Genomic DNA, 26,404 nt, shown 5'->3' on the forward strand with positions numbered 1-26,404 from the left:
GGTCTATATGATGTAACATTTCTTGTAGATAGTTTCAAAATACACTGATGCACTCTTAAGACATAGAGGTCAGCATAAGACTTGTTATTTTAGATGACATTTTAGATAGCAATTGGATTTTAAACAGTTCTTTCAGGTGATGCATATAACACATTTCTTTGTTTTTGCAGCCATTTTGTTAACCATCTTGAATTATGATAAAATTTCTCAGTAGAAAGTTAATGCAAGAATTGAATTTCCTGCCCCATATAAAACCCTGTATTTGAAGTAAAAAAATATTGTTTATGGTAAAATAGAATTTAAGATACAGCCACGTCTTACTCTAAATGCCATTTTCGGGGCCATCATGGATTTAAAAAATGATGCAATATCTCAGTTAGAATCTGTTGTAAATGTGTTCCTTGGTGAATAAAAGACCTCAATTGCTAATTTCATATAGTTGATGTAAAATGAAATAAATTAAAATTTTCTTGTTCTGACTAACGTAGTGGTGGTCATCTTGGAGGTAAATAATGTTGCAATGTCTTGTTTAGCTGGGAGTAATTCAGTATGAATCCTCCGAAACCTAAAACACTGTCAAGAACATCAACAGTTTCGTCATTGATAAAGTATTGAAGATTTTTCCAATTCTGTTTTGACAGCCATCTTGGACGCCACCTTGAATTTTCAAAATGCTCAAGGATACCAAATTACATCACTCGGATCCTTAATCAACACTTACGACAGATGCAAAAAACACAAAGAAGACTGTGGGTACCGATCTACAAGGTTTATAAGTACTTTAGTTAAAACTAATACACGGATTTCTTAGATTTGTCTGGCTCATGGACTAGGTGGGCCTATTGGGCTATTTTTCGTTCCAACCATTCGCCAAAAGCCGTGGTATATGATACCATGTCTATGGAATAGTGCATATAAAGAACTCCTTGCTACTAATGGGAAAAAGTAGCGGGTTTCTTTTCTAAGACGTCAGAATTATCAAATGTTTGACATCCAAAAGCCGATGATAAATAAATCAATGTACTTTTAACTTTATGACTTTGAAACATTCAGTTACACACATATTTGAGTATACGTGGATTTCATTACTTTTCACTTTTATTTTTTTGTTATTGTTTTCAAGAGCAAGACGTAGCTCAGTGGTACAGCGCTCGCTTGATGCGCTGTGAGTCTGGGATCGATCCCCGTCGGTGGGCCCAGTGGACTATTTTTCGTTCCAGCCAGGGCACCACGACTGGTATATCAAAGGCCGTGGTATGTGCTATCTTTGTCTGTGGGATGGTGCTAATCGAAAAGAGTAGCCTATGAAGTGGCGACAGCGGATTTTCCCTCTTAATATCTGTGTGGTCCTTAGCCATATGTCTGACGCCATATTATAACCGTAAATATAATGTGTTGAGTGCGCCGTTAAATAAAACATTTTTTCCTTGTTGTTTTCTGCGGGGCAGTTTGACCTAGCTCCCGAACGCTTGTAGTGGAATACTCACTCTAACATGTCTAATCCATATCAGTTCGGATGGTTACGTAAGCAGATAGATACTTTTATTGTATTACGCGAAATGGACTTTGAGCTCATGCGTGTGATAGCATATTAGCATATATACATGTGTATCAAGATCTACAATGACCCGCACAATACAAAAACACAATTGTAAATAAATGCAAAGGAATGGTTTAACCCTATAATAGGCTTTATAAAACCATAATATTATATATATATACATGTCTGTGTGTGTGTGTGTGTGTATATATATTTAGTACTAGTGTTTTGAAGAAGCTAAGTTAAACAGAATGGCATTTCTTTGTTCAAATGCATAATTATACCAAAATGCAGCCCCTTTCTTTCTATTTTCTGGTTTCTGCTATTTATTATGTTATGCATGTTTTAAAGACTACCTGATACATCGTGCCATTTTAGACACCCCACACACACGCACACGCGCGCGCACACGCACACGCACACACTAGATCACACCAATACTGACAGAGAGAATTACCTGTCACGGTGAACACATACACATACGTAACACGCCCGAGACACAATAAGTAACCTTCGTTTGGATGTTTTTTATTGTCGCCAAATTAAATGACCAATCAAGCGTGCCTGGTGAACTATACTCGGGGGGATTAGCCGAAATTCACAACTCTCTTTCACACTAATGTAATTAACATAATGACCAGCTTGGTGTTGTAATGGCTTACAGCCACCCACGTGGTGTGGTAACGCGCTCCTAGGGTACGGCGTGTTGGTAGTGACGGAAACACGACGTCTTGCTATAAAACCAGGCTCCGGTAGTTGACATCGTCATTCTCGTCTCATAGCGACAACGTGCTGTAGTCGTCAACGTGAGCAGGTTTTACTTTCCACGCTTCTGTCTTTCACCCCACTGCAAACATGGTAAGTAGAACGTCTATTCAGATTTTTAAATAACACCTTTAATATCTTAAACATTAGTCAACATTTTTTATCGGGTGTCTGGGAAAACACACCGTCTATGACTTGTGTTATGGGATAACAGGAAATTATGAAACGAAGTGGGGGGGGGGGGGGGGGGGAAGTGTTGATGTTAAGAATTATATATTTGTTTTATCAGTAGAGATGCTTGTGTCGTAGGAACCAAACCCCTCTGCAGACCCATTGTTTGTTTCCCCATCCCAGCCAGTTCCCCACGGCTGCTATGTGACCACAAATCGTGGTATGTCCTGTCAGAGGAAAAGTGTACATAAAATGATGGGAAAGAGTTCGACCCGTACCCAATTATATCAAGGGCTCTATAACCCATAAACCTATACCTAAAACTACCCTAACAACTAATGCCAAATGATGTAAAAAAAATAATATAAAATGTAGCGAGTTTTGTCAGACTCAAAATTACCAAATTTTTGACATCTAGCGTGCTCTAGTTGTCTTGTTAAACAAAATTAAGTTTTTATGTAAAAATTGCCATTGTTGGTTGTAGAGTGGCGCGTGACGTCACACTATTGTTCTAACTGTATCATACGCAAGATTATTTTTCATGATCGTTTAGTATTATCAGGTCGGGGATTCGAACTCACAATTGATTGAACTTGTACATGAGACCAAACAAATTACATAATCGAATTAACATTAATTTAAGCCTTCTTAACTTCATATTAGTGATAGTTGATAATGTACTGGCCGAACCATCCAGGTTAGGTCCGAAATGAATCTGTCGGTTTGGGTTATTAGTTGTATAAATATTCCTTGTTATTTCAACCTGTTTTTCATTACAAAAACCAGTTAATGATTTGGCAGACACAATTAAAAATTTTGGAGAATGCACTCGAAAGTGTATATTCATTAAAACTAATTAAAACGTCCCTACGGACGGGGCTTGTGAATGACTTTTCTCGAATCCACACTTACTCGTATATTATCCCTTACTTCTACGGCCCTCCGCCCACACCACCCTTTGGACATTCCGGTTTTTTTTTCCTCTTTACATCCCGTGCTCTACGTCTGGTGTATCGAAGGTTGGGGTGTTGCAAACAACGTCTTTTTGATTTAAAAGTTCTCAACACATTATTAAGAAAATACGAATCAATGTGCTTATTCCTAATTTTTAACCATCAAGTCATCAAGGAAGGAAATAGTTTATTTAACGACGCACTCAACACATTTTATTTACGGTTATATGGTGTCGGACATATGGTTAAGGACCACACAGATATTAAGTGTGAGTGCGAATAATTTTTACATGCTCATATACCACTAGTTTCGAGAATGTCCGTCCCGGGGCCTGTCTCTGGATAGCCAGGAGCTTGTCCCGGGACAGAAAAAAATTAGCGGACAATTTTGAAATTTACATCCAAAAATTAAATAGTGGGCCTTTAAAATTTTGATGCGCATCTCTAATATAATTAATAAAGAAAATTCTACTATTAAATTTGGTCGCTAGATTAGATCGGGTGGTCAAAAAGACATTAAATAACATCGGTGGCCTGACTCGGGATGGAGAGTTGAAAATGGGCAGAATTTTGAAAATACCAATAGTAAAAAAGTTAATAGAATTTAAAAAAAGAAAGAAAAAAAGTTACAAGCCAGAAATAAAAATAATTGACTGCTCGGTCGAATATATATATAATTTGGCGCATTTTAGGACAGTCCAAAAATAAATAAGAGAAAGAAGAGAGGATCGGACTATTTAATAATAATAATAAAAAAAGAAAGTAATTTCGACATAAACTTTTGAACGAAGGTCTAAAAGTTTTAAAGTCCGATCTATATGTCCACGTGAGTGGCCTCCTTAAGGCCGTTAGGGTGCACAGCTTGTAGGGACGAGATGGGATGCATCACGTCAAGAAAACCCCTAGATTGACAGTCAATAGACGTTGAAGGTGTAGTGCTGTGCTGAAATACAGATCTTGAGAAGCCGGATCCATCTGAACGAGAGAGAATCAGACTAGGGTATAGTCCAGTCGTCATGGGTTGGTATAGTGGTGCGGACGGGCTCGACTCTGGAGGATACGAGATGGTATCACAATAAAACAAAGTAAAGTCTAGAAAAAGAGTAGCAGGGGCCCACTCCGCTTCCTATTTCTTCTTAGAGTGGGGAGATCAATCTTCCAGTGCTGCCAGGACAGGCTCGGACATGTAGAGACTAAACGCGAACAACCGTGGCGTTCTGCAGAATGGCCGTCATACGAGTCACGAAAAAAGCTAGTCAACATAGTCAAACGGAGAAATGACGTGGAGGCAAGGAAACTCGCTAAAAAAGAATCCAACCTGGTGGTGCAGACTGTCGAAACGAGAAGCGTTCAATCAGTTCCAATGGCCGCATACATCCCAGTAGAAAACTTCACTTCGTTGACAAAAACAACAAAAAGTGAAGGATCCCCAAGTCAGCCGCGAAAGAACGTGCAGTGTGCACAAACACGTCTTACCGCGACGAGCTGCAGACTGGGAATGGGAGGAACCCCGCTGTTGCCACTTCATGGGCTATTCTTTTCGATTAGCAGCAAGGAATCTTTTATATGCACCATCCCATAGACAGGATAGCACATACCACGGCCGTTGTTATACCAGTCGTGGTGCACTGGCTGGAGCGAGAAATAGCCCAATGGGCCCACTGATAGGGATCGATCCCAAACCGACCGCGCACCAAGCGAGCGCTTTACCATTGTGCTACGTCTCGCCTCTCCGTTGCTGATAAAAACTAAATATATTCTATATAGACTAGTAAAGCGATCGACTGATGCTTGGTCGGTCCAGGAATAGATCCCTGTTGGTGGGCCAATGGGCTATTTCTTGTTCTAGCCAGTGCACGACAACTGGTATATAAAATGCTGTGGTATGTGCTATATCCTTTCTGTGGAATGGGGCATGTAAAATACTCCATGCTACTAATGGAAAAATTTAGCGGATTTTCTCTGTCAAGATTACCAAATGTTTGACATCCAATAGCCGATGATTAATAAATCAATGTGTTTTAGTGGTGTTGTTAAACAAAACAAACTTTATAAAATGCGGGTTTTTTTTCTATCACCGACAACAATAATCCTATGTTTGACGTTCACTACCTTTACATTGACTATTTGTAAGTTCGCCGATAAGAAATATGTCGCATATTAATCACCGATATTGACAATACAGGAAGAAACCCGCCAACACCTACGTATTTAACTGAAACATTGTTAAGTTGTGCTGTCAGGTTTCTTTTTGTAGTGTGTGTATTAGTGATTGATATTTGTTATCGGTGAACTCGAAAATGATCAATGTAATGGTACTCGGTGGTAAACAAAAATCATGCATTTTTTTTTAACAGTAGATCGCGATTACAACCGTCTAAATGTCCGTCTATCCATAGAATGGCGGTCTACTCGAGCTGACTGGAATATTAAAGTCGCAGACCCTAGTTAAAACTCGTTAATATATGGACACAAGTTTGGTTCATCTAAAAACCGCTAACACATTTGGCGGGACCTAGCCTAGTGGTAAAGCGCCCGCCAGATGCGCGGTCGTTGTGGGATCGATCCCCGTCGGTGGGCCCATTGGGCTATTTCCGTTCCAGCCAGTGCACCACGACTGGTATATCAAAGGCCGCGGTATGTGCTATCCTGTTTGTGGGATGGTGCATATAAAATATTTCTTGCTACTAATGAAAAAATGTAGCGGGTTTGCTAAGACCTATATGTCGAAATTAACCAATGTTTGACATCCAATAGCCGATGATACATAAATCTAGTGGTGTCGTTAAAGAAAACAAACTTTTATAACCATTGCTTCTCAGAGGTTTATGTTGCATAATACAATATTCTATGCTGCTAATTGTAAAGAGAAGGAAATGGAGTGGCGGCAGCGGGTTTCCTCTCACTATTTTTGTAGTCCTTAGCCGTATGTCCGACGCCAAATAACCGTAAACAACAATGTGTTGAGTGTCGTTAAACATTTCTCCTTTTTTTCTTACTGCTGAAACCTGGGCAATCATTAAAGCCCTGGAACAGATTAATGATTCATGTGCATCCAAATATATTATTTTTAGACTCACTTTCGAGTCCCCAAGCTTTACAGTACATGAAATTAGAACATCCTTTAGTTGGGATGGTGATACGAAAGTGTCTTTTATCAATTGCCATGTTGGTATTAAGGGTAACAAAAAGGCAGATGGTGTTGCCAAGTCTGCTTTGAACTTGCTCCGTGTCAATGCTGCTGTCCCCTACAGTAATTTTAAATTTCATATTAACCATGATATATTTTCGACAAGATGATTAGGACGGTGCCGTTGGTAACTAGCTTCATTCTGTCAAGCCAGTCCTGGGAGACTGGCAGTCCTCTTACAGCTCCTTACACTATGATTTTACATAACTATATAAATAATAGTTTCATATACTTACCATTTGTGACACCAATAGCCGAGGTGTCGTTAAACATTCATTCATTCATTCATTCATTCATTCATTCATTCATTCATTCTTTCTCTATTTTGCATCCTTGGTATTGCGATATGCAGTGAACATTCCAAGTATATTTCGTTCAAGAAAAAACAGAAAAGAAAAAAAGAAAGATCTGATAAATGTGTTATATTTTTTTTCATCAATATTAAAATCTGTAAATGTTTCTTCTTCAGAGGGAATGTATCAGTATCCACGTTGGCCAGGCCGGAGTGCAGATCGGCAATGCATGCTGGGAGTTGTACTGTCTGGAGCACGGGATCCAGCCTGACGGACAGATGCCATCCGACAAGACGATTGGAGGAGGGGACGACTCCTTCAACACGTTCTTCAGCGAGACGGGAGCGGGAAAGCACGTGCCCCGGGCTGTCTTCGTCGATCTCGAGCCCACTGTCGTAGGTCAGTAGTACTGAAGACCACACGGTAGAAATGAAATCTACCCCTCTCCTCCCCCCAACAGAAAACCCACACGCAAACCCCTCCCACAAATCAACCTCCTCCCCTAAAAGAAATCCACCACCCAATAAAAAACATTTAAACCAAAACATAAAATCTTGTCACACGGCAATTGTCCAATTAAAGACAAATCATATGCTTTTCATGACTTGAAATTCACATTGTGTTTTATGTCCTTCAGCTAACTAGTGCAGTGGCTTACGTTTTTCTATTTACACATGTATCGCAAGATGGCAGGGCGTGGGTGGAGAGTCAATTATATATTGATTAGTCTTTCATTCAGATGATGTATAGTCTGGAGTTGGGGCAATGTCCCTCCTCTCCAATACCACCCCCACAAACCACCTAGCTCCACCCCACTCCCACCCCCACCCTCACTCCGATTTGACGACTATTATTCATTAAGTATTTTGATTTGTCTCTCCAGACGAGGTTCGTACCGGCACTTACCGCCAACTGTTCCACCCGGAGCAGCTGATCACCGGCAAGGAGGACGCCGCCAACAACTACGCCCGCGGCCACTACACCGTGGGCAAGGAGATCGTCGACGTCGTCCTCGACAGGATCCGGAAGCTGGCCGACCAGTGCACCGGTCTCCAGGGATTCCTCATCTTCCACAGTTTCGGCGGAGGAACCGGTTCGGGTTTCTCCTCCCTGCTCATGGAGCGACTCTCCGTCGACTATGGAAAGAAATCCAAGTTGGAGTTCGCTGTATACCCAGCACCCCAGGTTCGAACTTTTTAAATTACGCAGCATTTCCAATTCAATAATTCCACAACAGAATGTTAGTGTTAAAAGTAAATATATTTCCCATAAGGGTACATATATTCTTATAAAATATTCGATTTTGCTAATAGATCATGTCGTTTTTCTTTAAAGTCTGTAATAATTACAATTTCAAATCCAGGAGCCGATTGATTAATGTTCTCTAGCGGTGTCTATAAACAATTTTAATACATTACTTGTCTAGTACATAACAAGAAGAAAACTTGTACTAAGTAGTCACCTATTTTGTGAGGTCGCATGCCTTATTACTCTTCCATATCACTTACATGTAGTTTATTACAAACGTTTACTCCTAACACGCAAAAGGGCGAGGTGGAGTCTAGTGTAGGAACACTTCCTGATCCATAGATTGCACATGTCTTGCATACGACTTTCCTTTTCATTGCAGATCTCCACGGCTGTAGTGGAGCCGTACAACTCCATCCTGACCACACACACCACCCTGGAGCACTCCGACTGCGCCTTCATGGTCGACAATGAGGCCATCTACGACATCTGCCGTCGTAACCTTGACATTGAGCGTCCGACGTACACCAACCTGAACAGACTTATTGCGCAGATCGTCAGTTCCATCACCGCCTCTCTACGCTTCGACGGCGCCCTCAACGTCGACTTGACCGAGTTCCAGACCAACTTGGTGCCCTACCCACGAATCCACTTCCCCCTGGCCACCTACGCCCCGGTGATCTCCGCCGAGAAGGCCTACCACGAACAGCTGTCTGTTGCCGAGATCACCAACGCAACCTTCGAGCCTGCCAACCAGATGGTCAAGTGCGATCCTCGTCACGGAAAGTACATGGCCTGCTGCATGCTGTACCGTGGTGACGTCGTGCCCAAGGACGTCAACGCCGCCATCGCCACCATCAAGACCAAGAGGACCATCCAGTTCGTCGACTGGTGTCCCACCGGGTTCAAGGTCGGCATCAACTACCAGCCGCCCACCGTCGTGCCGGGAGGTGACTTGGCCAAGGTCCAGCGAGCCGTCTGCATGTTGAGCAACACGACCGCCATCGCCGAGGCGTGGGCGCGTCTCGACCACAAGTTCGATCTGATGTACGCCAAGCGCGCCTTCGTCCACTGGTACGTCGGTGAGGGTATGGAGGAGGGAGAGTTCTCCGAGGCTCGCGAGGATCTGGCTGCCCTGGAGAAGGACTACGAGGAGGTTGGCGTCGACTCTGTGGAGGGTGAGGGTGAAGAGGAGGGTGGTGACGAATACTAAACACTCTCTCTATTATCGTCCTAATTTATACCCCAAAAAGAACTAATTTATTCAATAAATTCAATTGAACTAATTGTTTTGTGTTTAATCATATTTTAACATCTGGTGTCAAACATATTGTTTTCGACACTTGAATCATAGAGAATGCAAAAACTCGCTGCTACGTGGACTACTCCTGCCCATAAAGCTAATTAAGGCACTTTGTTATGCTATTTCTGTAGGTAGGGCAGTGCACACCACGGTCTTTGATGTACCATTCGTGACACGCTGCTTGCCTCCTATAGCCAGAAACATGTTTAGGATGGCTAGCGATCTCTGACTAGACTGGTGTTTACGCCTAACGTGGGATAAAGAAAACATGATAGAAGACGACGTTACTAATCAAAGTGTTCACGAGGCTCAATCTTCTGAATTTGACAGACTTAGTTCGTTTTGTTTAACGACACCACTAGAGCACAATGATGAGTTAATCATGTCAAACATTTGGTAATTCATTATTCTAACTCGTAGTCGTCAAAGAAAATCCGCTACATTTTTCCATTAGCAACATATGGATCTTTCACATACATTTTCCTACATGAATGAATGAATGTTTAACGACACCCCAGCACGAAAAATACATCGGCTATTGGGTGTCAAACTATGGTAATGCAAACAAATAAAGCGATGATCAACATCAATATAAAAATTCAAGATTTAAATAAAAACAGTGTAAAGAACTGCAAAAATAAAAATATCACAGATAGATACTGACTTTTACTCAAAATTTCAATTTGTGCTGTATTGGCCATTCTCAAAGAGAATGATACATCCCTGCACCACGGTGAGGTTACAGCACGCGCAGGGGACATTTTCCTACAGACTGGAAAGCACATACCACGGACTTTGTCCAGTTGTGGTGCACTGGTTGTAACGAGAAAAACCCAATCAGGTGAATGGATTCACCGAGATAGTTCGATCCTGTAACGGAAGCACCTCAAACGACCGAGATAACGGCCGCCGCCTTCATATAGCCTAATTCAAGGTTTTGTGAAATTAGCACAAAAAATATTCGTTGGGCTTAGCCGGTATTCGAACCCGGGATCTCTCGCACCCTAAGCGAGAATCATACCCCTAGACCACCAAGCCATAATATGGTTTATTGCAATATTACAAGATGTGCAACACTAGAGCACATTGATTTGAATGTCCAACATTTGATAATTTTCCATTAGCAACATGACATCTTTTATATGCAGTTTCCCACAGACACGACATTACATACCACGGCTTCTCAAGCTCTGATATACCAGTCGTAAGATTATTTTCGCGACTGATAATATAAAAAGGGTTATAGCGAAAATGGAACCGTGCTAAAACGGAACCAAATTGAACAAAACGGAACTTAGCAATGGCTGAAACGGCTATGTGACTAGTATGTCAGGCGCGAAATGCAGACAATTGACATTGTAACCCAAGCTGCCATTGCAATAGAAGTTTGTTTTGTTTAATGACACTACTAATGCACATTGATTTATTAATCATCGATTATTGTCCGTCAAATATAATTATAATCATAGGCTAACGGGTCCCATTTTTGTAGGGGGTGGGGAGGGGCAGGCTGGTTTTGCCCGACTTAAGCAAAAATGCCCGAACTGGATAACGACATTTACTCATATTAGCGTTACTACCAAACAAGAATCGCTACGCATTTTTACATGGCTTACAAAATGATGGAAATACATAGTAAAAAGGTCTCTGGTTAGGACATTTTGCCCTAATATCTATCATGTTAGCCCGACTTTGAGATTTTACCCCCCCCCCCCCCCAGTCTCGTACGCTTATGATTATAATTTTTAAATATAGTCTTAGAGAAGAAACCCGCAACATTTGTCCATTACTAATAAGGGATCTACATATTATGCACCATCCCACAGACAGGATATTACAATTCATTTTACATTATTCAACATGTAATAGACATCCTAGATAGTCGTCGATACGTTTTTGTGGTATTTTTAGAAGTGGGTGGGGTTGATTTCTATTATTTTGTAAGTTGGTGCCGTTTTCGTCAATACATTGGAAGTGCAATTATAGCGAAATCGGTTCTATTTACACCAACGAAAATCGTTCCGTTTTAGCGGGTTATAGCGAAAACCGAAACGTGCCAAAACGTCCCCAAGCGAAAACGGAACCAATTGCAAATTGAACAAAATGGAACCAAGCGTTGGCTGAAACAACACCAAAATCTACGGCCATTTTGAAATGGTTTCATATTGCATTATGAACATTATGAATAATGGACAGTTAAAATGGCCATCAGTCAACTATATTGGCCCTCAGCGTTGCATCGGGCTAATGCAGATGGAAGTATCGGGGCAATACAACTGCCCTCGGGTCTACAACAAGCGCTAATGAACAAAACCCAACCATTTAATAAAATAATATTCTCGTATGTACAGTCGCAACTAAATACGAAAAAATAGTCTATTCCATTGCTATCCAACCAGGATAAAAATAGTCTCGATAATCAGCAGAATACTGTTTTCTAACAGAAGAGTTTTCTTTGTAAGGATGCTTGTAATACACAGTTACTCCCCCTGCCAGAAAGGACGCAAACCATCCGAATGTGCCAACTGTCATTATAGTGTGATTACAGTGCGCCAATATACACATGTCTACTTCCGGCAAATAACCGTCAACGAAAAATACATTCTTCCGTTTTCTTACATGTTTCTTCGCTCTTTCCCTAACATTTGAAAAGACCACAAATATCACATCCGTAAACTTGTTCTCAAAATAATTCATCGCGTTGTGTATGTATTCCTTCGGTGCAACTCTGTATCCCAATCTAGTATACGATTCTCCTCTGTCAGTCTCTCGAACGTGGACGCCAACGAAAGTTACATTTCGTGAATCCTCTTCACTCGCCGAATCCGCAGTTCTACTTTTGTATTCTTCTCTCAGTCTGCGTAAGACCGACAGAGACGTGAGGACTATGTGCCTCTTAAACGTAAACTGGTCACGTACCTCACCCGTGACGTTCTGAAAATACCTCCAAGACTGTAGGTACCTTCTCACTTGATAATTTCCGTCGTTGGGAATTGTGAAGAGAGTCTCGTCAAAACTGCAATGTTTCTTGGAACATTTCACTTTGACGTCATCACAGACACACCTCTCCGCCATCACAGTTTGGTCTACTTTGAATATTTTCAGTAATGGTGATGTTTTGTCGATGACGAGACGGCGACCCGTGTGTTGTGCGATGCCGTAGGCGGAGGCAAACAGGAACATTTGGTTTCCAAGTCGGCCGTCTACTGCAAAACAAATGAAGTTCTGTTCTTTCAGAAACGTCGACAAGAAGGGATCTTTACAGACGCGTTTTCGTTTTGTTGGCCTCATTTGAACGTCGTTTGATTTCCTACATAAGGTGTGTATGTGTCTGGAAAATGGTATGTATTTGAGGAAAAGACACTCGATTGATGACGTGCCCGGGTTGTTGTTGTTGGTGTCATTTGTCGTGTCAGAGAGACACGGTTCTGTTCCTGGTTCCCAATTGAAGACCTGTGTACTTGAGTCTTGGTAAACGTCGAACCAAACTACTTTCGTGACCACTGATACGGAGAGTATCAAGAGAACAACTAAAAGCAGGAGGAAAGTGTTTAAAAACATTTTAAACAATCGACTGTTGTATTATTCGTAAAACATTACTATATATCTTGGAACTTTGATATAAAATGTTAAAGTTTGTTTTGTTTAACGACACCACTAGAGCACATTGATTTATTCTTCATCGGCTATTGGATGTCAAACGTTTGGTAATTTTGACATATAGTCTTAGAGAGGAAACCCGCTACCTTTTTTCTATTAGTAGCAAAGGATCTTTTATATGCACCATCCCACAAACCTTTGATAATAAAGCATTTGCAAGACACCTTCCGTTCTCTGCGCGTGTCTCTGTATGTCTCCTTGCTCGCTCTCTCTGCTCTCTCTCTCTCTCTCTCTCTCTCTCTGGTGGTGGTGGTGGTAGTGGGGAGGGGGTTCTTCACCATGTCAGTCATATACTGCTTGTACATTAGTGACCTATGAATTGGGTTTATTTTTAATTAATTAATTAATTAATTAATTAATCAATTGTTATTATTGTTGTCTTAGAGAGGAAACCCGCTACCTTTTTTCTATTAGTAGCAAGGGATCTTTTTTCTATTAGTAGCAAGGGATCATCATCATCATCATCATCATCATCATCATTTATATCGGGTTATTTGTTGCTGGTTGTTCGGTTTTTTAAAAATTCTCATGTTAATAATGTCTTGCCCATCTTTACCAACCTCTTTTGTATGAGTATCGTTTTACACGTCTCGGCCATTTTAGTAAGGTCATGTCCTGCAGAAAAAAAGAAGAAGGGTTTATTTTTTAACTTACTGAATTTAAATCTGTAATTTTTTTTATTCAGAATAGATAATCAAACGTAGAAGTAGTAGTAGTAGTAGTAGTAGTAGTAGTAGTAGTAGTAGTAGTAGTAGTCGTAGTAATCATAATAGTCGTAGAAGTAGTAGTAGTTATAGTAGTAGTCATAATAGTAGTAGTAGTAGTAGTATTAGTATTAGTATTAGTATTAGTAGACATAGTAGTAATAGAAGTGGTAGTAGTAGAAGTAGTTGTAGTAGTAGTAGTAGTAGTAGTAGAAGTAGACGACGACATAATAATAGTAGTAGTAGTAGTAGGCATAGTAGTAGTGGAAGCATTTTTGTCGTGATGAATTTTACTTGTGGAACACGGGAAATTGAGGACATTAATTTAATTTTTCTACAATACATAGTTTTACACAATAATAAAAAAAATATTACATTGCAAAATGATAGATTTAATTTTTAAAAATATTCCTGATATTTGCGATTATAACTGTAACGGATTATTTCTTGTAGCTATCTAAGTAATTATTTCATTTGATCCAACAGTTTGGTACATGACTGCGGTGGTGTTTATATAATCAGCGTATATACATGAATACAAACAATATTATACATCGTGAAAAATGCATTTGAAAGTATTTTATTTACTAATATTTGTCATGAGGAAATTTACTTGTAGTCTGTAGAATGGAGAAAATTGTGTTTCAGAAGTTCTGGTTTTGACAATTATCCAGTGGAGCACGTGTTTCGCGTCCTCGACCTCAGTCAGCCCGCCCCACCTCCAATGTTCACTTGCTTGCCAGCCTGGTGACCAGTTGGCATCAGACTAGAGTTATCGACCCATTTGGTTGCCCAAAATACGGAAACGAATGCGAGAAAATATAGTTTTCTTGTTATGTGATTAATGGCTGGGGAGCTGCTTTGTATGCTGCATTGTTACACTGGGTTTGACAGGAAAGCGGATGCAGTTAGTGAATATGTGCACTTGGTTTACACTGGATATTGCATACTGAGTGTGATTCGGTCCCTTATCCCACGTGTTTGCTTACATTGATATAACGTGTTCATTGGCCCCAGACAGGTAAGGTGTCTTGTGAAATACCAATGGCCTGGTGAAATTAATAAACGTGCTACAGCCACTGGAGCTATATGAGAAAACATAGTGTAATTAATTGTAGTCTGAGGCCAGTTGCTCGGTAACCCATTCAGTATTCGATTAAATTCGAGAATACTGCAGGGCCGTAGCTAGGATTTTTTGTTGGGGGGGGGGGGGGCAACTGAGTAGTTAATAGTCTAAAACTCTTTAAACAGTTAAGAAGAGAATTTTCTTTAAGTTTCTATGTTTTCCGGATTTTTTTCAGGGAGGGGAGCAACTGCCCCCTTGCCCCCCCCCCCCCCGCTAGCTACGGCCCTGTACTGAGTTACACCCCCTTTTAGTGTTGTGATACATGCACTTGATATGTTTACTAATAGTAAGTTAAGTTAAATTCAATTTACTTTTACTTCTAGTTTTGTGGTCACTGGCATAGGGGGGAGAGGCATATTGGGGTAGGCCAACCCACACTATGTATGTGTGTATGTATGTGTGTATGTATGTGTGTATGTATGTATGTATGTATGTGTGTGTGTATGTATGTGTGTATGTGTGCGTGTATGTGTGTATGTGTGTGTGTATGTGTGTATGCATGTATGCATGCATGCATGCATGTATGTATGTATGATTTTATAAAATGTAATAGGTTTAAAAAAACGGTTTGATGTGGGGGTGGATGACCGCCTTGGTCCCCCTTGCCAACGCCACTGTTTGTGGTGCATGCACTTGGTATGTTGATTAGCGTGTGTGTGTGTGTGTGTGTGTGTGTGTGTGTGTGTGTGTGTGTGTGTGTGTGTGCGTACACACACACACACACACACACACACATATATACAGACAAATATGTCCTAACGGCCACCTGTACTCAGCGGTCACCTGCCTTAAGCGGCCACTTTGTTCCCTCCCAAACAATTTATAGTGTAAATGGACATGTAATAAGCGGTCACCTGTCTAACGCGGCCAGCGGCCACATAAATCGGATACCAAATCGCTAAAATAGCTGTATTAAGCGGCCACAGTAAAGTTTTAAAAAGGGATATTGTAACAACAGTTATAAGGTGCAGCAACTAACCGATCTTCACACGTTCACGAATACTAGTACCCATTCAGTCCCGACATCGCTACTGTGTATCAATTAAGAAACTCTGCAATGCATCTAATTGCCTCTGGGCAGGCTACGCTTAATATTTTTAGGTTTACTTACTATGGCAATACACCGTAGGAATTAAATAATTAAATGGAAAAAGAAAACAAACTTGATGAAAACGGTTAATTTAATACATTACATTTGCATTATTTCTGAAGGAAGGTTTTTTTTTTTTTTTTTGTAGTCATCTGTGAAACACACATCCGTTGATTAGCAGTACAGACGGTAAAACAAGAAACAACAACACATGTTTTAAAGACTATATATGTGGCAACCTGTACTCAGCGGCCACCTGTCTTAAGCAGCAACTTTTATCTACTCCCTTGTGTGACCGCTTAAGACAGGTTTGACTGTATATGCATGCATATATATGCCTATATATTTTACAGCTCAAAATTATATACATAACTATTTACATGTACGTCCTCAAACAGAATGCATATTAAATTGAGAATATTCGATAACCGGTCGGTTGATGCAAACCGATGTTCGACAACAAAGTCTCATCCGATTCCCAATACATTTAAAAACAAATACTTGTTCCTTTTACAACATTGCAATATTGTTTTCTGTCTAACTTCTTGCTTGAAATTTTTGGCACGGGCCAAATGGTTATACCAAGATAACTGTTTCGAGCTTCTTTAAACATGGACTTTCATATGCCAGTCGTGTAGCACCGTGATTAGATACAGAACACAATTACCCAGAAACAGAGATCCCAAGTGCTGATACTATAGTTACACATAAGAGAGTCATTAGAAATACTCTTTGTTATATAGCATAACTATAGAATGCTCTGCGTTATTGGTCAGGGGTACCTGTGCTTGTGATACAAAAAGAAATGTTTTATTTAACAACACACTCAACACATTTTATTTACGGTTATATGGCGTCAGACATATGGTTAAGGACCATACAGATAAAGAGAGGAAACCCATTGTCGCCACTTCCTCTTTTCGATTAGCAGCAAGGGTTCTTTTATATGCACTATCCCACAGACAGGGTAGTACATACCACGACCTTTGATATACCAGTCGTGGTGCACTGGCTGGAACGAGAAATAGCCCAATGGGTCCACCGACGGGGATCGATCCCAGACCGACCGCGCATCAAGTGAATGCTTTACCATGGGCTACGTGCCGCCCCCTGTGATACAGAGAAGAAATGGAGTTGCTATAATGGTTACAGCTCTATAGTCCGAATGTTCAGTGGTCCGAAGGTTCAGTGGTCCGAAGGTTCAGTGGTCCGAATGTTCAACACTAACCCTTACCCTGGGGCCAGGCGTAGCCCAGTGGTACAGCGCTCGCTTGATGCGCGGTCGGTTTGGGATCGATCTCCGTCAGTGGGCCCATTGCGCTATTTATCGCTCCAGTCAGTGCACCACGACTGGTACATCAAAGGCCGTGGTATGTGCTATCCTGTCTATGGGATGGTGCATATAAAAGATATCTTTCTGCTAATCGAAAAAAGTAGCCCATGAAGTGGAGACAGCGGGTTTCCTCGCTCAATATTTGTGTGATCCTTAACCATATGTCTGACGTCATATAACCGAAAATAAAATGTGTTGAGTGCGTCGTTAAATAAAACATTTCCTTCCTTCCTTCCTTCATTCCTAACCCTTACCCTTTGTTCAGTAGTTTGAAGGTTCAGTAGTCCGAAAGTTTATAGACCTAATCCCGGACTATTGAACATCTGACCATTGAACCTAAAATACACCGTGAGCTGGTTATGTCTCTAAGCCTTTAAATTAAATATATATTTTACCAGTCTCGTGTTGTCGCCAGCTTCTTACAAATATTTCTTGATCACTTGTTACCCTGTAATGTTTTTCTACTCGGCCGTTTTGCATACGTTTTAAAGAAGAAAACGGCATACGATAGATAACGTCAAGCTGTGAAGAGGAAGGCGCTACGTTTATGTTGTTAACATCATGATATGACGTCATCAGCCATCCGTCACCACTACCACGTTATTTTGTTTTAAAATACTTACCCTCGAAAAACCTCGTTCTTTAGGTAGTACATCTTAAGGCAGAGATTAATTTTACTTGTAGAATGCAGGAAATTGCATTTCAAGAAATATAGTTTTCAAAGTTGTACGGGAGAGAATACCCCTGAACCCCCTAGAAATTTTACTTTGCGCCCTTGATCTCAGTCAGCCCCCCAATGCGTACTTGCTTCCGTCGTGCCTGTCCCCACCCAAATAAAATGATGTCCTCATTTTTGATTGGCATGTTTCAAAGTTAAAATATCAAGCAGAATTCTGCAAGTTTCCTTTCTGCATCGGAAGAAAAACATCACTCTGTGCCAAACTTTGCAGGTAACTAGTTCTTTCTCTCGAACCATAATCTGGGTTGCTCCTTGTTGCTTGCAGCATGGCGTATTTCTCCGCCCTATATCTAATTGGGGGACGCCTTTCTCTGTTGTGACATTATCTATACCTGGTGGCTCATTGTGAGATTCTTGAGAAGAATCATCCGAAATGACACCATCTTGCTCACCACTGGATCCCGCAGCCTGTTCATGAGAACCATGAGCATTGTCCTGTTCGAAGTCCTGATTCAGTGGCAAGATATCTGTGTCTGCCGGTTTGTCTTCTTGTTCCTCTACACCGTCTCTGATCTCACCGTCAGGTTGGGCGGTGTCCTAAACCAGTATCTTCTCCAGTCTCCGAGACAGCAATGTCTATGACGCTGACCACTGGAGATTTCCTAACCGGGGGAACAACGACAAGCACAACAAAATAATCCAATAATAAGCTATCATCTTCTGATGGGTGTTGCTCCATCATCTAATTTTCTTGTGTGTGGTTTCCTGTCTGGTGTCTTAGGCAGACGGCGCTGTTTTAAGCAGTAATCTTCTTGGCTGGCCATTCCGAAAAAGTATATGAAGGGTACTAATGGGCAGGAGCGAGTTACGATGTAACGTGCGGTTCCTGCCCTGCCCGACTTCTCTCTTAATACAAAGCCTGGAATATCTGGGTTGGATTGATTATGTATAAAGTACTCAACATCCTCCCATTTATGGTCCCTGATGTTATGCATCATTATGAAGACCTCGTATAGCAATTTATATTCTGTTGGAAGAACAAGCTGCACGCCATTGACCACTGTCCTGCGATAGAGTACTCCTCTTTCCAACAACATATTATCAACTTCTCTAAACAGCGTTGAAGACTCTGCTAAGACAGTAACTCTATCTCTGGATGGTCTCTGGCCATACTGGTGACACCTTTAAAATTATTTGTGAATGTTAGTAGTGCAGATAAAATTAATAAATTTGTCACTTTTTTAAAATTGGTCTTTCTTCTTTGAATGTCATTCAGCTTCTGACCAGGAGAACACAGAAACAATGACAATGTGCTTGCCAGAACTGCGTTATCAGTGAACGCAACCCAAACCCAGAAAACCAGAGAAGCAAGAGTACAAAGAAAACCTGCACATGTATAACTTGACAGAATAAAACTCTGTGAACAGTGTTTTAAAATAGTATGTGTGTACTAAATGTAGTTTAAACACCCGGACTTCATTTGTAGCCAATGGCTTGTTGGACAGACAGTGGTTCATTTGAATATGTTGACCATTAGGAGGCTGGTGATCTAGTAAAAGATAGTCCACACTGATCACAATCAAACCGCTTAGTGCCATGAGCTGTCTTCGCGTGACGCTGCAGGCTATCTCGTCTTCGCGTGACGCTGTAGGCTATCTCGTCTTCGCGTGACGCTGTAGGCTGTCTCGTCTTCGCGTGACGCTGTAGGCTATCTCGTCTTCGTGTGACGCTGTAGGCTGTCTCGTCTCAAAAACGTTGGTTACAGTGAATTAAGCCCAGTTTGTCAGTAAATGGCTGCACGCAGTCAACACAATCTTCGTCAAAAAATTAAAGTGTGCTTGTTCAACAACACCATTAGAGCACATTGATTTATTAATCATCGGTTAATGGATGTAAAATATGTGGTAATTTTGACGAACAGTCTTAGAGAGGAAACCCGCCACATCTTTCCATTAGTAGCAAGGGATCTTTTATATGCACCATCTCCCTTTTCCACAGTTTGACCACCACAGACGTGTTCGCGCCAATTTCTAACTGGCATCTCGTTTCGGCATTTGTCGAACGGGTGTTGAAGCCCAAACTGTCCCAATTGCCCAAGATGTCCCAACTGGGACACTTTGGGCCGAGTACCAGACTAAGATGTCCCAATGGGGACATCTTGGGCCAAGAGATGTCATATACTGTGTTACATTTGCTTAAATCGTTCAAATGTTTAACTTTTTTTGTTTAACGACCCCTCTAGAGCACATTAATTAATTAATCATCGGGTATGGGATGTCAAACAAATGGTAATTCTGACACGAAGTCTTGAGAGGAAACCTGTCACATTTTCCCATTAGCAGCAATGGGTCTTTTATATGCACTTTCCCCACAGAAAAGACGACACATACAAAATTCTTTGGTATACCAGTCATAGGGCTCTGGTTACACCACTGAAAGGCATGTGGATATTTTGAAACTGTGCGTGCCCTAACTAGTGGGATGTTCGATCGGTTGTAATCCTTTCGTTTGGAATGGACTATAATGGAAGGTTAATCCTCTTGGTGAAGCTATTGAGCTTTCCTATTCCAACCACTGATTTATGAACGTGTGTGCGTGTATCTACTATCTATGTATATATGTATGCATATATGGATGTAGGTATGTATGTTACTGGATGTAGGCAGGTAGGTGGGTGGGTTGGTACGTAGGTACGTACATATGTATAAATGGATCGATGGGTGGTTTAAAGTTTATTTTGTTTAACGACACCACTAGAACACATTGATTGATTTATTGACGATACCCAAACACAGAAGGGTAATAATCTCTTTATCATATAAACTCAAACTTAATACAACGTATCTTTGTAAACTGCATACGCAACTTTAATTCCAGTTAGTCATTACTCGATATTCAAATGGCGTATGAATATCCTTACATTGAAATAAACTAGTACCTGACATTGTTTGTTTGTTTTCCGAACGCTGGCCATTTTTAATGTAAAGTTGCCCTATTAAGCGTTTTTTTGTTTATGATTACGAATGCATACATCGATTCTGTAGTGTCGCTGTAGAACGTTTATTTACAAGTCAGTAAACGTTGTGCTGCTGTGACCTGATTAATTTGCAATGGCATGTATGTATGTATGTATGTATTGATGTATGTATGTATGTATTGATGTATGAATATCTATATATTGTATGTATGTCGAAGTTGACTGCTACATACACATGCATGCATGGATTCATGGATTGATGGATGGATGTAGGGAGGTAGATTGTTAGATTGGTACGTAGGTACGTACGTAGGTATACATGGATCGATAGATGGTTTCAAGTTTGGTTTGTTTAACGACACCACTAGAATACATTGATTGATTTATTAATCACCGGCTAGAGTTTTAGAGAGGAAACCCGCTATATTTTTCCATTAGTAGCAAAGGATGTTTTGTGTGCACCATCCCACAGACTGGATAGCACGATAGCACATACCACGGTCTTTGATATACCACTCGTAGCATACTTTGTGGAACGATACATAGTCTAATGGGTCAACCGAGCGGGGTCGATCCTAGACAGACCGCGCATCAGGCGAGTTATCTACCACTGGGCTACATCCTGCTTCGAATGGATGGATGGATGGATGAATGAATGAATGAATGGATGTTTTGTTTAGCCACACACACACACACACGCACACTCACACACACACACACACACACACGCACACGCACACACACACACACACGTGTGTGTGCATATATATATTTAATGGTGTATAATGTCCTGTCTGCTGGAAGGTGCACATACAATATCTGTTTTTGATATGCCGTAGGAGTAACCAGTTGATTGCATTATGATTCTCTAACTAGTGCCTCGTCTGTATTAGGACAGCCACTCCTGAGGCACGAGGAAACGTTCTTGCTCAAAGAGGACTGCCACTCCCAGACTAGTTTTCTGAATCAAAACTAGCACAGGACAGAGCTCATTGGAATAAGTACAGCTGTGATGACATGCACTCATGAATCACTGTTAAAACAGTAATAATATCGGGTGTCTCCCCCCCCCCCTCAAAAAAAAGAAAAAAAAAGAAAAGAAGAGAAATATCTATATCTATATATATATGTGTGTGTGTGTGTGTGTGTGTGTGTGTGTGTGTATGTATGCGCGCGCGCGTGTGTGTTTGTTTTATTTCACCATCTTGTTTGGTCACAACAATACCATATATATTCCCATTATATCATTTTCTATAGGTACTAAATAGACATAGACAACACTACACAATACTTCTATTATGTTCTAAATAAGTCGTGACAAACAGACCAAAATTTAAGTCCATCACTTCATCTAAAACGATGCAAAATTAGAACAATGTGCCAGAGTTTCACCAAAGAGATGAAAACGTATGCACACGTTCAAAATATGGAATCGCATCACAATTAATTTTAGTCAGTGATGCATCGTAATGAGTAAATATAGCCTCCAAATAAACGATAAACCTTAATGGATGCACTCAGAGGTTCCTGGACATCATAACACTGTTAGAACAACTTCTGTACCAGAATTATATGGCATTGTTTCATATCTGCATACAAGGAGCATGTTCTAAGGTGTCTTAGAAAGTTTTTATATGTAGGCACCAAAAGCTGGAGCAGAAGATATATTGCTCGACATAAAGGGATAATTGACTATTGGAAATGTTTTTTCATACAGCTTAATTTAGAGACCTGTGTCTCTTTGAATATCTATATCGATGTGTGAAACTAATTTAATACCTTTTGTTGTTTTTCTTTTAATTCAAACACTCGTGAGTACGTCAATGGAAGGTAATCTGTAATTCTGCTATTATTGAATGATATAAAATCGTCAATATAGCGAAGAGTAAAGTTATACGTACTATGTCTGCCTGAGTATACTGTAGTCTGGATTCACTCTCGGTCTTTACGAATTGTCCAGATCCATGGAAGATTGGAATGGAAATGTATCTGCGTTCACTGTTCCGCTGATTACGGAATGGAGGTTTTCCTTGAGGTTGTCACGGGAGATTGTTATGTATAATGTTGAAAAAACAAATGATTTAATATTAATGAACTTGATCCGGATTGAGAGTGAATGACTTCAAGTACATCTTTGGAAATCTTGAGAATCTACATGCGATTAATACTACTTGTCCCAAAGACCCAATACCTAAGAAGGCCATCCTTGATAGTGGTTAGAATAATGTCTTTGCGACTAAGTATTTGGTGGTGTATTTGCTGGAAACCGCGATGTATTTCTCCTTGTATTAATTCTTGTGACGTATTGGAATCTAACATACAAGAGGAATGGGCATGTCTTCGGATTTTAAGATCAAGCCAAATGTCCGAAGGACATATTCGTGTGATTAGCATATTTCGTGCTTGTTCAGATAACGTAGTGCACTACTCGAAGTATCACCCCCAAGTATCACCATCGTTTAGGATGCATTTAATATAACAGTGCTTAAATATGATGGTTATTTCAATAGGCCCTATCACAAACTGTTCCTGTAGTGTATCCAGAATTTCTATCACAGATGGTCATGACAAAAAGGGCTTCCTGTCATGATTTGTCTTTTGTAGTTTGACTATTTTTAGTGATGTATTTTGTCTCGAAGATATTTTAACAAATATCACATGTTCCTGTCTGTGTGTTGATGATATGTGTTTGTCTGCGTGAATCTTTGTATTAATGCCTTGATTTTTCCATCAGTCAAATACACAAAATACACGTTTTACATACATGGAAATGGAACAAGATGAATCCAAACAACTCAGTGTCTTGACTATCCAGCATTCAGATAACAACCCCCCCCCCCCCCAAAAAAAAAAACCCCACCCCAACAGTTAAGCACTAATTTATTTTTATGTAAGGATATCCACAATGACGTCATTCAAATTTGACGTCATTTCCATTTAAACCAACACTGCGTCACATATTCTTACGTCATTTGAAAATCTAGTAATGGTGGACTGGAATTAAAGTTGTGTGTACAGTTTACAAAAACATTGTATTAAGCTTGAGATTATATGACCGGCCTCGGTGGTGTCGTAGTTAAGCCATCGGACTTAAGGCCGGCAGATACAGGGTTCGCAGTCCGGTACCGGCTCCCACCCAGAGCGAGTTTCAATTTGATCCCGCAAATGTCATTTTTGACCGAAGGCGTTAGCCTGAGGTTAAAAATGAAACATTTGCGGACATCAAATAGACAATAACACCTGCAAATCTAAAAACTCTATATGGTTATGTCCATTGTAAACTGAATCGTTTTTCTACGGCACTAACTGTATATTTGGTATTTCTTGAAAAACATACTGGCTGCAATCTAATTGAAGACCCTTGAATCGTTAACTTCGCCTGTTCCAATTGCTAATGACATTACTTTCTAATGACGTCATTAGCTTTCCGGGTGCTATTTTATTTTGATCCAGGAAAAAGAATGTAATTAACCAATCTCAATACAGAACACACTCGCATTCAGTTTACAACGACTCAATGGGTAGGTGTAAGACCACTACACCCTCTTATCTCTCACTAACCACTAACCAACTAACAACTAACCCACTGTCCTGGGCAGACAGTCCAGATAGCTGAGGTGTGTGCTCGGAACAGCGTGTTTCAACCTTAATTGGATATAAGCACGAAAATAAGTTAAAATGAAAATAAAATGAGATTATATGATCAAGAGATTATTACCCTCGCGTGTTTTAGTATCGTCAATATCATATATTATAAATAAAAATAATGTATTATGCTCGCATAACAGAATTTGTATTCCTAATATATGATACTGACGATACCGAAAAATCCTCCGGTAATATCTCTCTCTCTCTCTCTCTCTCTCTCTCTCTCTCTCTCTCTCTCTCTCTCTCTCTCTCTCTCTCTCTCTCTCTCTCTTATTTTATTACGAATGAAATGTAGATATGTATTGTGTGTGCGTGTACATTGTCAAATTGAATATAATGCATTTACATTGTTTATTTTATCATCCTGTTTCATCTCTGTTATAACTAGTTTCTGTATGTTTTTGTTTTTCCTGGCAACATTTACCCAGTAAAGATAGTATTTCTTCTTATTGTATTGAATTGTATTGTGGTGTGTTGTATTGTGTGCTGTAGGCCTATTGTGTGGTGTGGTGTGGTGGTTGTACATGCGTTATATTTAACAAATCTTTTGTAGAAGAAATATTTTGACGAAATAAAATGCTGTTGTATATTCCTAGAAACACTGTTTCTAATGTCTGAAGTTAGTTTTGCAAAGAAAACAAATGAACCGAAAACCAGCGGATTACGCTTCCAACCCTCCAATAATAATTTTTAAAAATAATAAAAAAGAAAATTAGGAAAAGACAACAAGAAATACAGATTGAAAAACCATCATGCAGATTCTGCTTTTTAACGGGAATAGGATCAGACAGAACAAACTGCATTTACGTTTTATTTATAGGGTGATCGCCCTCTAACTTATGAATTCAGTTTAACAAATTCAGTATATACACACACGCGCGCATGCGTGCACACGCATACACACACGCACACATCGGGACTGGCATATCAAATGCCTTGGTATGTGCTATTATGTCTGTGGGATGGTGCATAATATAAAAGATCCCTTTCTACTAATGTAAAAATTACCAAATATTTGACATTTTATAGCCGATGATCAATAAATCAATGTGCTCTAGTGGTGTCATTAAACAAAACAAACTTCAACACACTAGTTAGCAATTGGGACATTTTGGGCCGCTTTGATACATGATTTTTAGAATTGGGACATCTTGGGCAATTGGGACATTTTGGACTTCAACAAATAGGTCAAATCTGGACCAAACAGAATGTAGATCCAGTCTGCATAACGTTCGGCGAGTAAATACAGATACTACATTCATTCATTCATTGATTTATTGATTCATGCATTCATTTACATCCGTGCTTATATCCAATTAAGGTTCAAACACGCTGTCCTGGACACACACACACATCACCTATTTGGACTGTCTGACTAGGACAGTGGTATTAGTTGTTAGTGAGAGAGAAGTCGGTGTAATGGTCTTACTGTGTCGTTAAACTCGCTTTGGGTGGAAGCCGATACTGGGAGGCGAACACAGTACCTACCGGGATAATGTCCGATGGCTTGATCACTGCACCACCGAGGCCGGTGGATACTATAAGAGAAGACCTTTGTATACCAACGGCAACCGGCCTCGGTGGTGTCGTGGTTAAACCATCGGACATAAGGCTGGTAGGTACCGGGTTCGCATCCCGGTACCGGCTCCCACCTAGAGCGAGTTTTAACGACTGTTTTGAGTAGGTGTAAGACAACTACACTATCTCTCACTAACCACTAACAA

General features: G+C 40.3%; 2 protein-coding genes and 1 non-coding gene across 4 annotated transcripts; 1 reads left to right on the top strand and 2 right to left on the bottom strand.

The window, feature by feature from the left end:
* Nucleotides 1-2,245: 2,245 nt before the first annotated feature.
* LOC121383935 (tubulin alpha-2/alpha-4 chain-like) lies at nucleotides 2,246-9,447 on the top strand. The gene is made up of 4 exons (XM_041514038.1): nucleotides 2,246-2,398; nucleotides 7,089-7,311; nucleotides 7,796-8,097; nucleotides 8,543-9,447. Exons 1-4 carry the CDS (start codon nucleotides 2,396-2,398, stop codon nucleotides 9,371-9,373), a joined length of 1,359 nt encoding a protein of 452 aa, XP_041369972.1. The 5' UTR covers nucleotides 2,246-2,395; the 3' UTR covers nucleotides 9,374-9,447.
* Nucleotides 9,448-10,429: 982 nt separating this feature from the next.
* Nucleotides 10,430-10,501, bottom strand: Trnap-agg. Its single transcript has one exon. It is a non-coding gene; the product is annotated as a tRNA-Pro (tRNA).
* A 1,268-nt stretch (nucleotides 10,502-11,769) lies between these two features.
* On the bottom strand, nucleotides 11,770-17,905 carry LOC121383936 (galactoside alpha-(1,2)-fucosyltransferase 2-like). Of its 2 annotated transcripts, XM_041514041.1 has the most exons (3): nucleotides 17,772-17,905; nucleotides 13,684-13,738; nucleotides 11,770-12,993 (listed from the first exon to the last, which is right to left on the bottom strand). In XM_041514041.1, exons 2-3 carry the CDS (start codon nucleotides 13,733-13,735, stop codon nucleotides 11,840-11,842), a joined length of 1,206 nt encoding a protein of 401 aa, XP_041369975.1. In that variant the 5' UTR covers nucleotides 13,736-13,738; nucleotides 17,772-17,905; the 3' UTR covers nucleotides 11,770-11,839. The 2 variants fall into 2 exon arrangements, with proteins under 2 accessions (XP_041369975.1, XP_041369974.1); XM_041514040.1 differs by lacking the exons at nucleotides 13,684-13,738; nucleotides 17,772-17,905 and adding an exon at nucleotides 13,260-13,658.
* Nucleotides 17,906-26,404: the final 8,499 nt, after the last annotated feature.

Source organism: Gigantopelta aegis, chromosome 10 (assembly GCF_016097555.1).
Source record: "Gigantopelta aegis isolate Gae_Host chromosome 10, Gae_host_genome, whole genome shotgun sequence".
Classification (NCBI taxonomy): Eukaryota; Metazoa; Mollusca; class Gastropoda; order Neomphalida; family Peltospiridae; genus Gigantopelta; species Gigantopelta aegis.

What these genes read in the sequence shown, in the direction of transcription:
- LOC121383935 (XM_041514038.1), top strand. An exon ending in TCTCGAGCCCACTGTCGTAG is followed by an intron (nt 7,312 to 7,795) that starts GTCAGTAGTACT and finishes TTGTCTCTCCAG; the next exon opens with ACGAGGTTCGTACCGGCACT. An exon ending in CTGTATACCCAGCACCCCAG is followed by an intron (nt 8,098 to 8,542) that starts GTTCGAACTTTT and finishes TTTTCATTGCAG; the next exon opens with ATCTCCACGGCTGTAGTGGA.
- LOC121383936 (XM_041514040.1), bottom strand. Translation starts at nt 13,428, where the DNA reads ATGTACAAGCAGTATATGACTGACATGGTGAAGAACCCCCTCCCCACT. An exon ending in CAAATGCTTTATTATCAAAG is followed by an intron (nt 12,994 to 13,259) that starts GTTTGTGGGATG and finishes TCCTGCTTTTAG; the next exon opens with TTGTTCTCTTGATACTCTCC.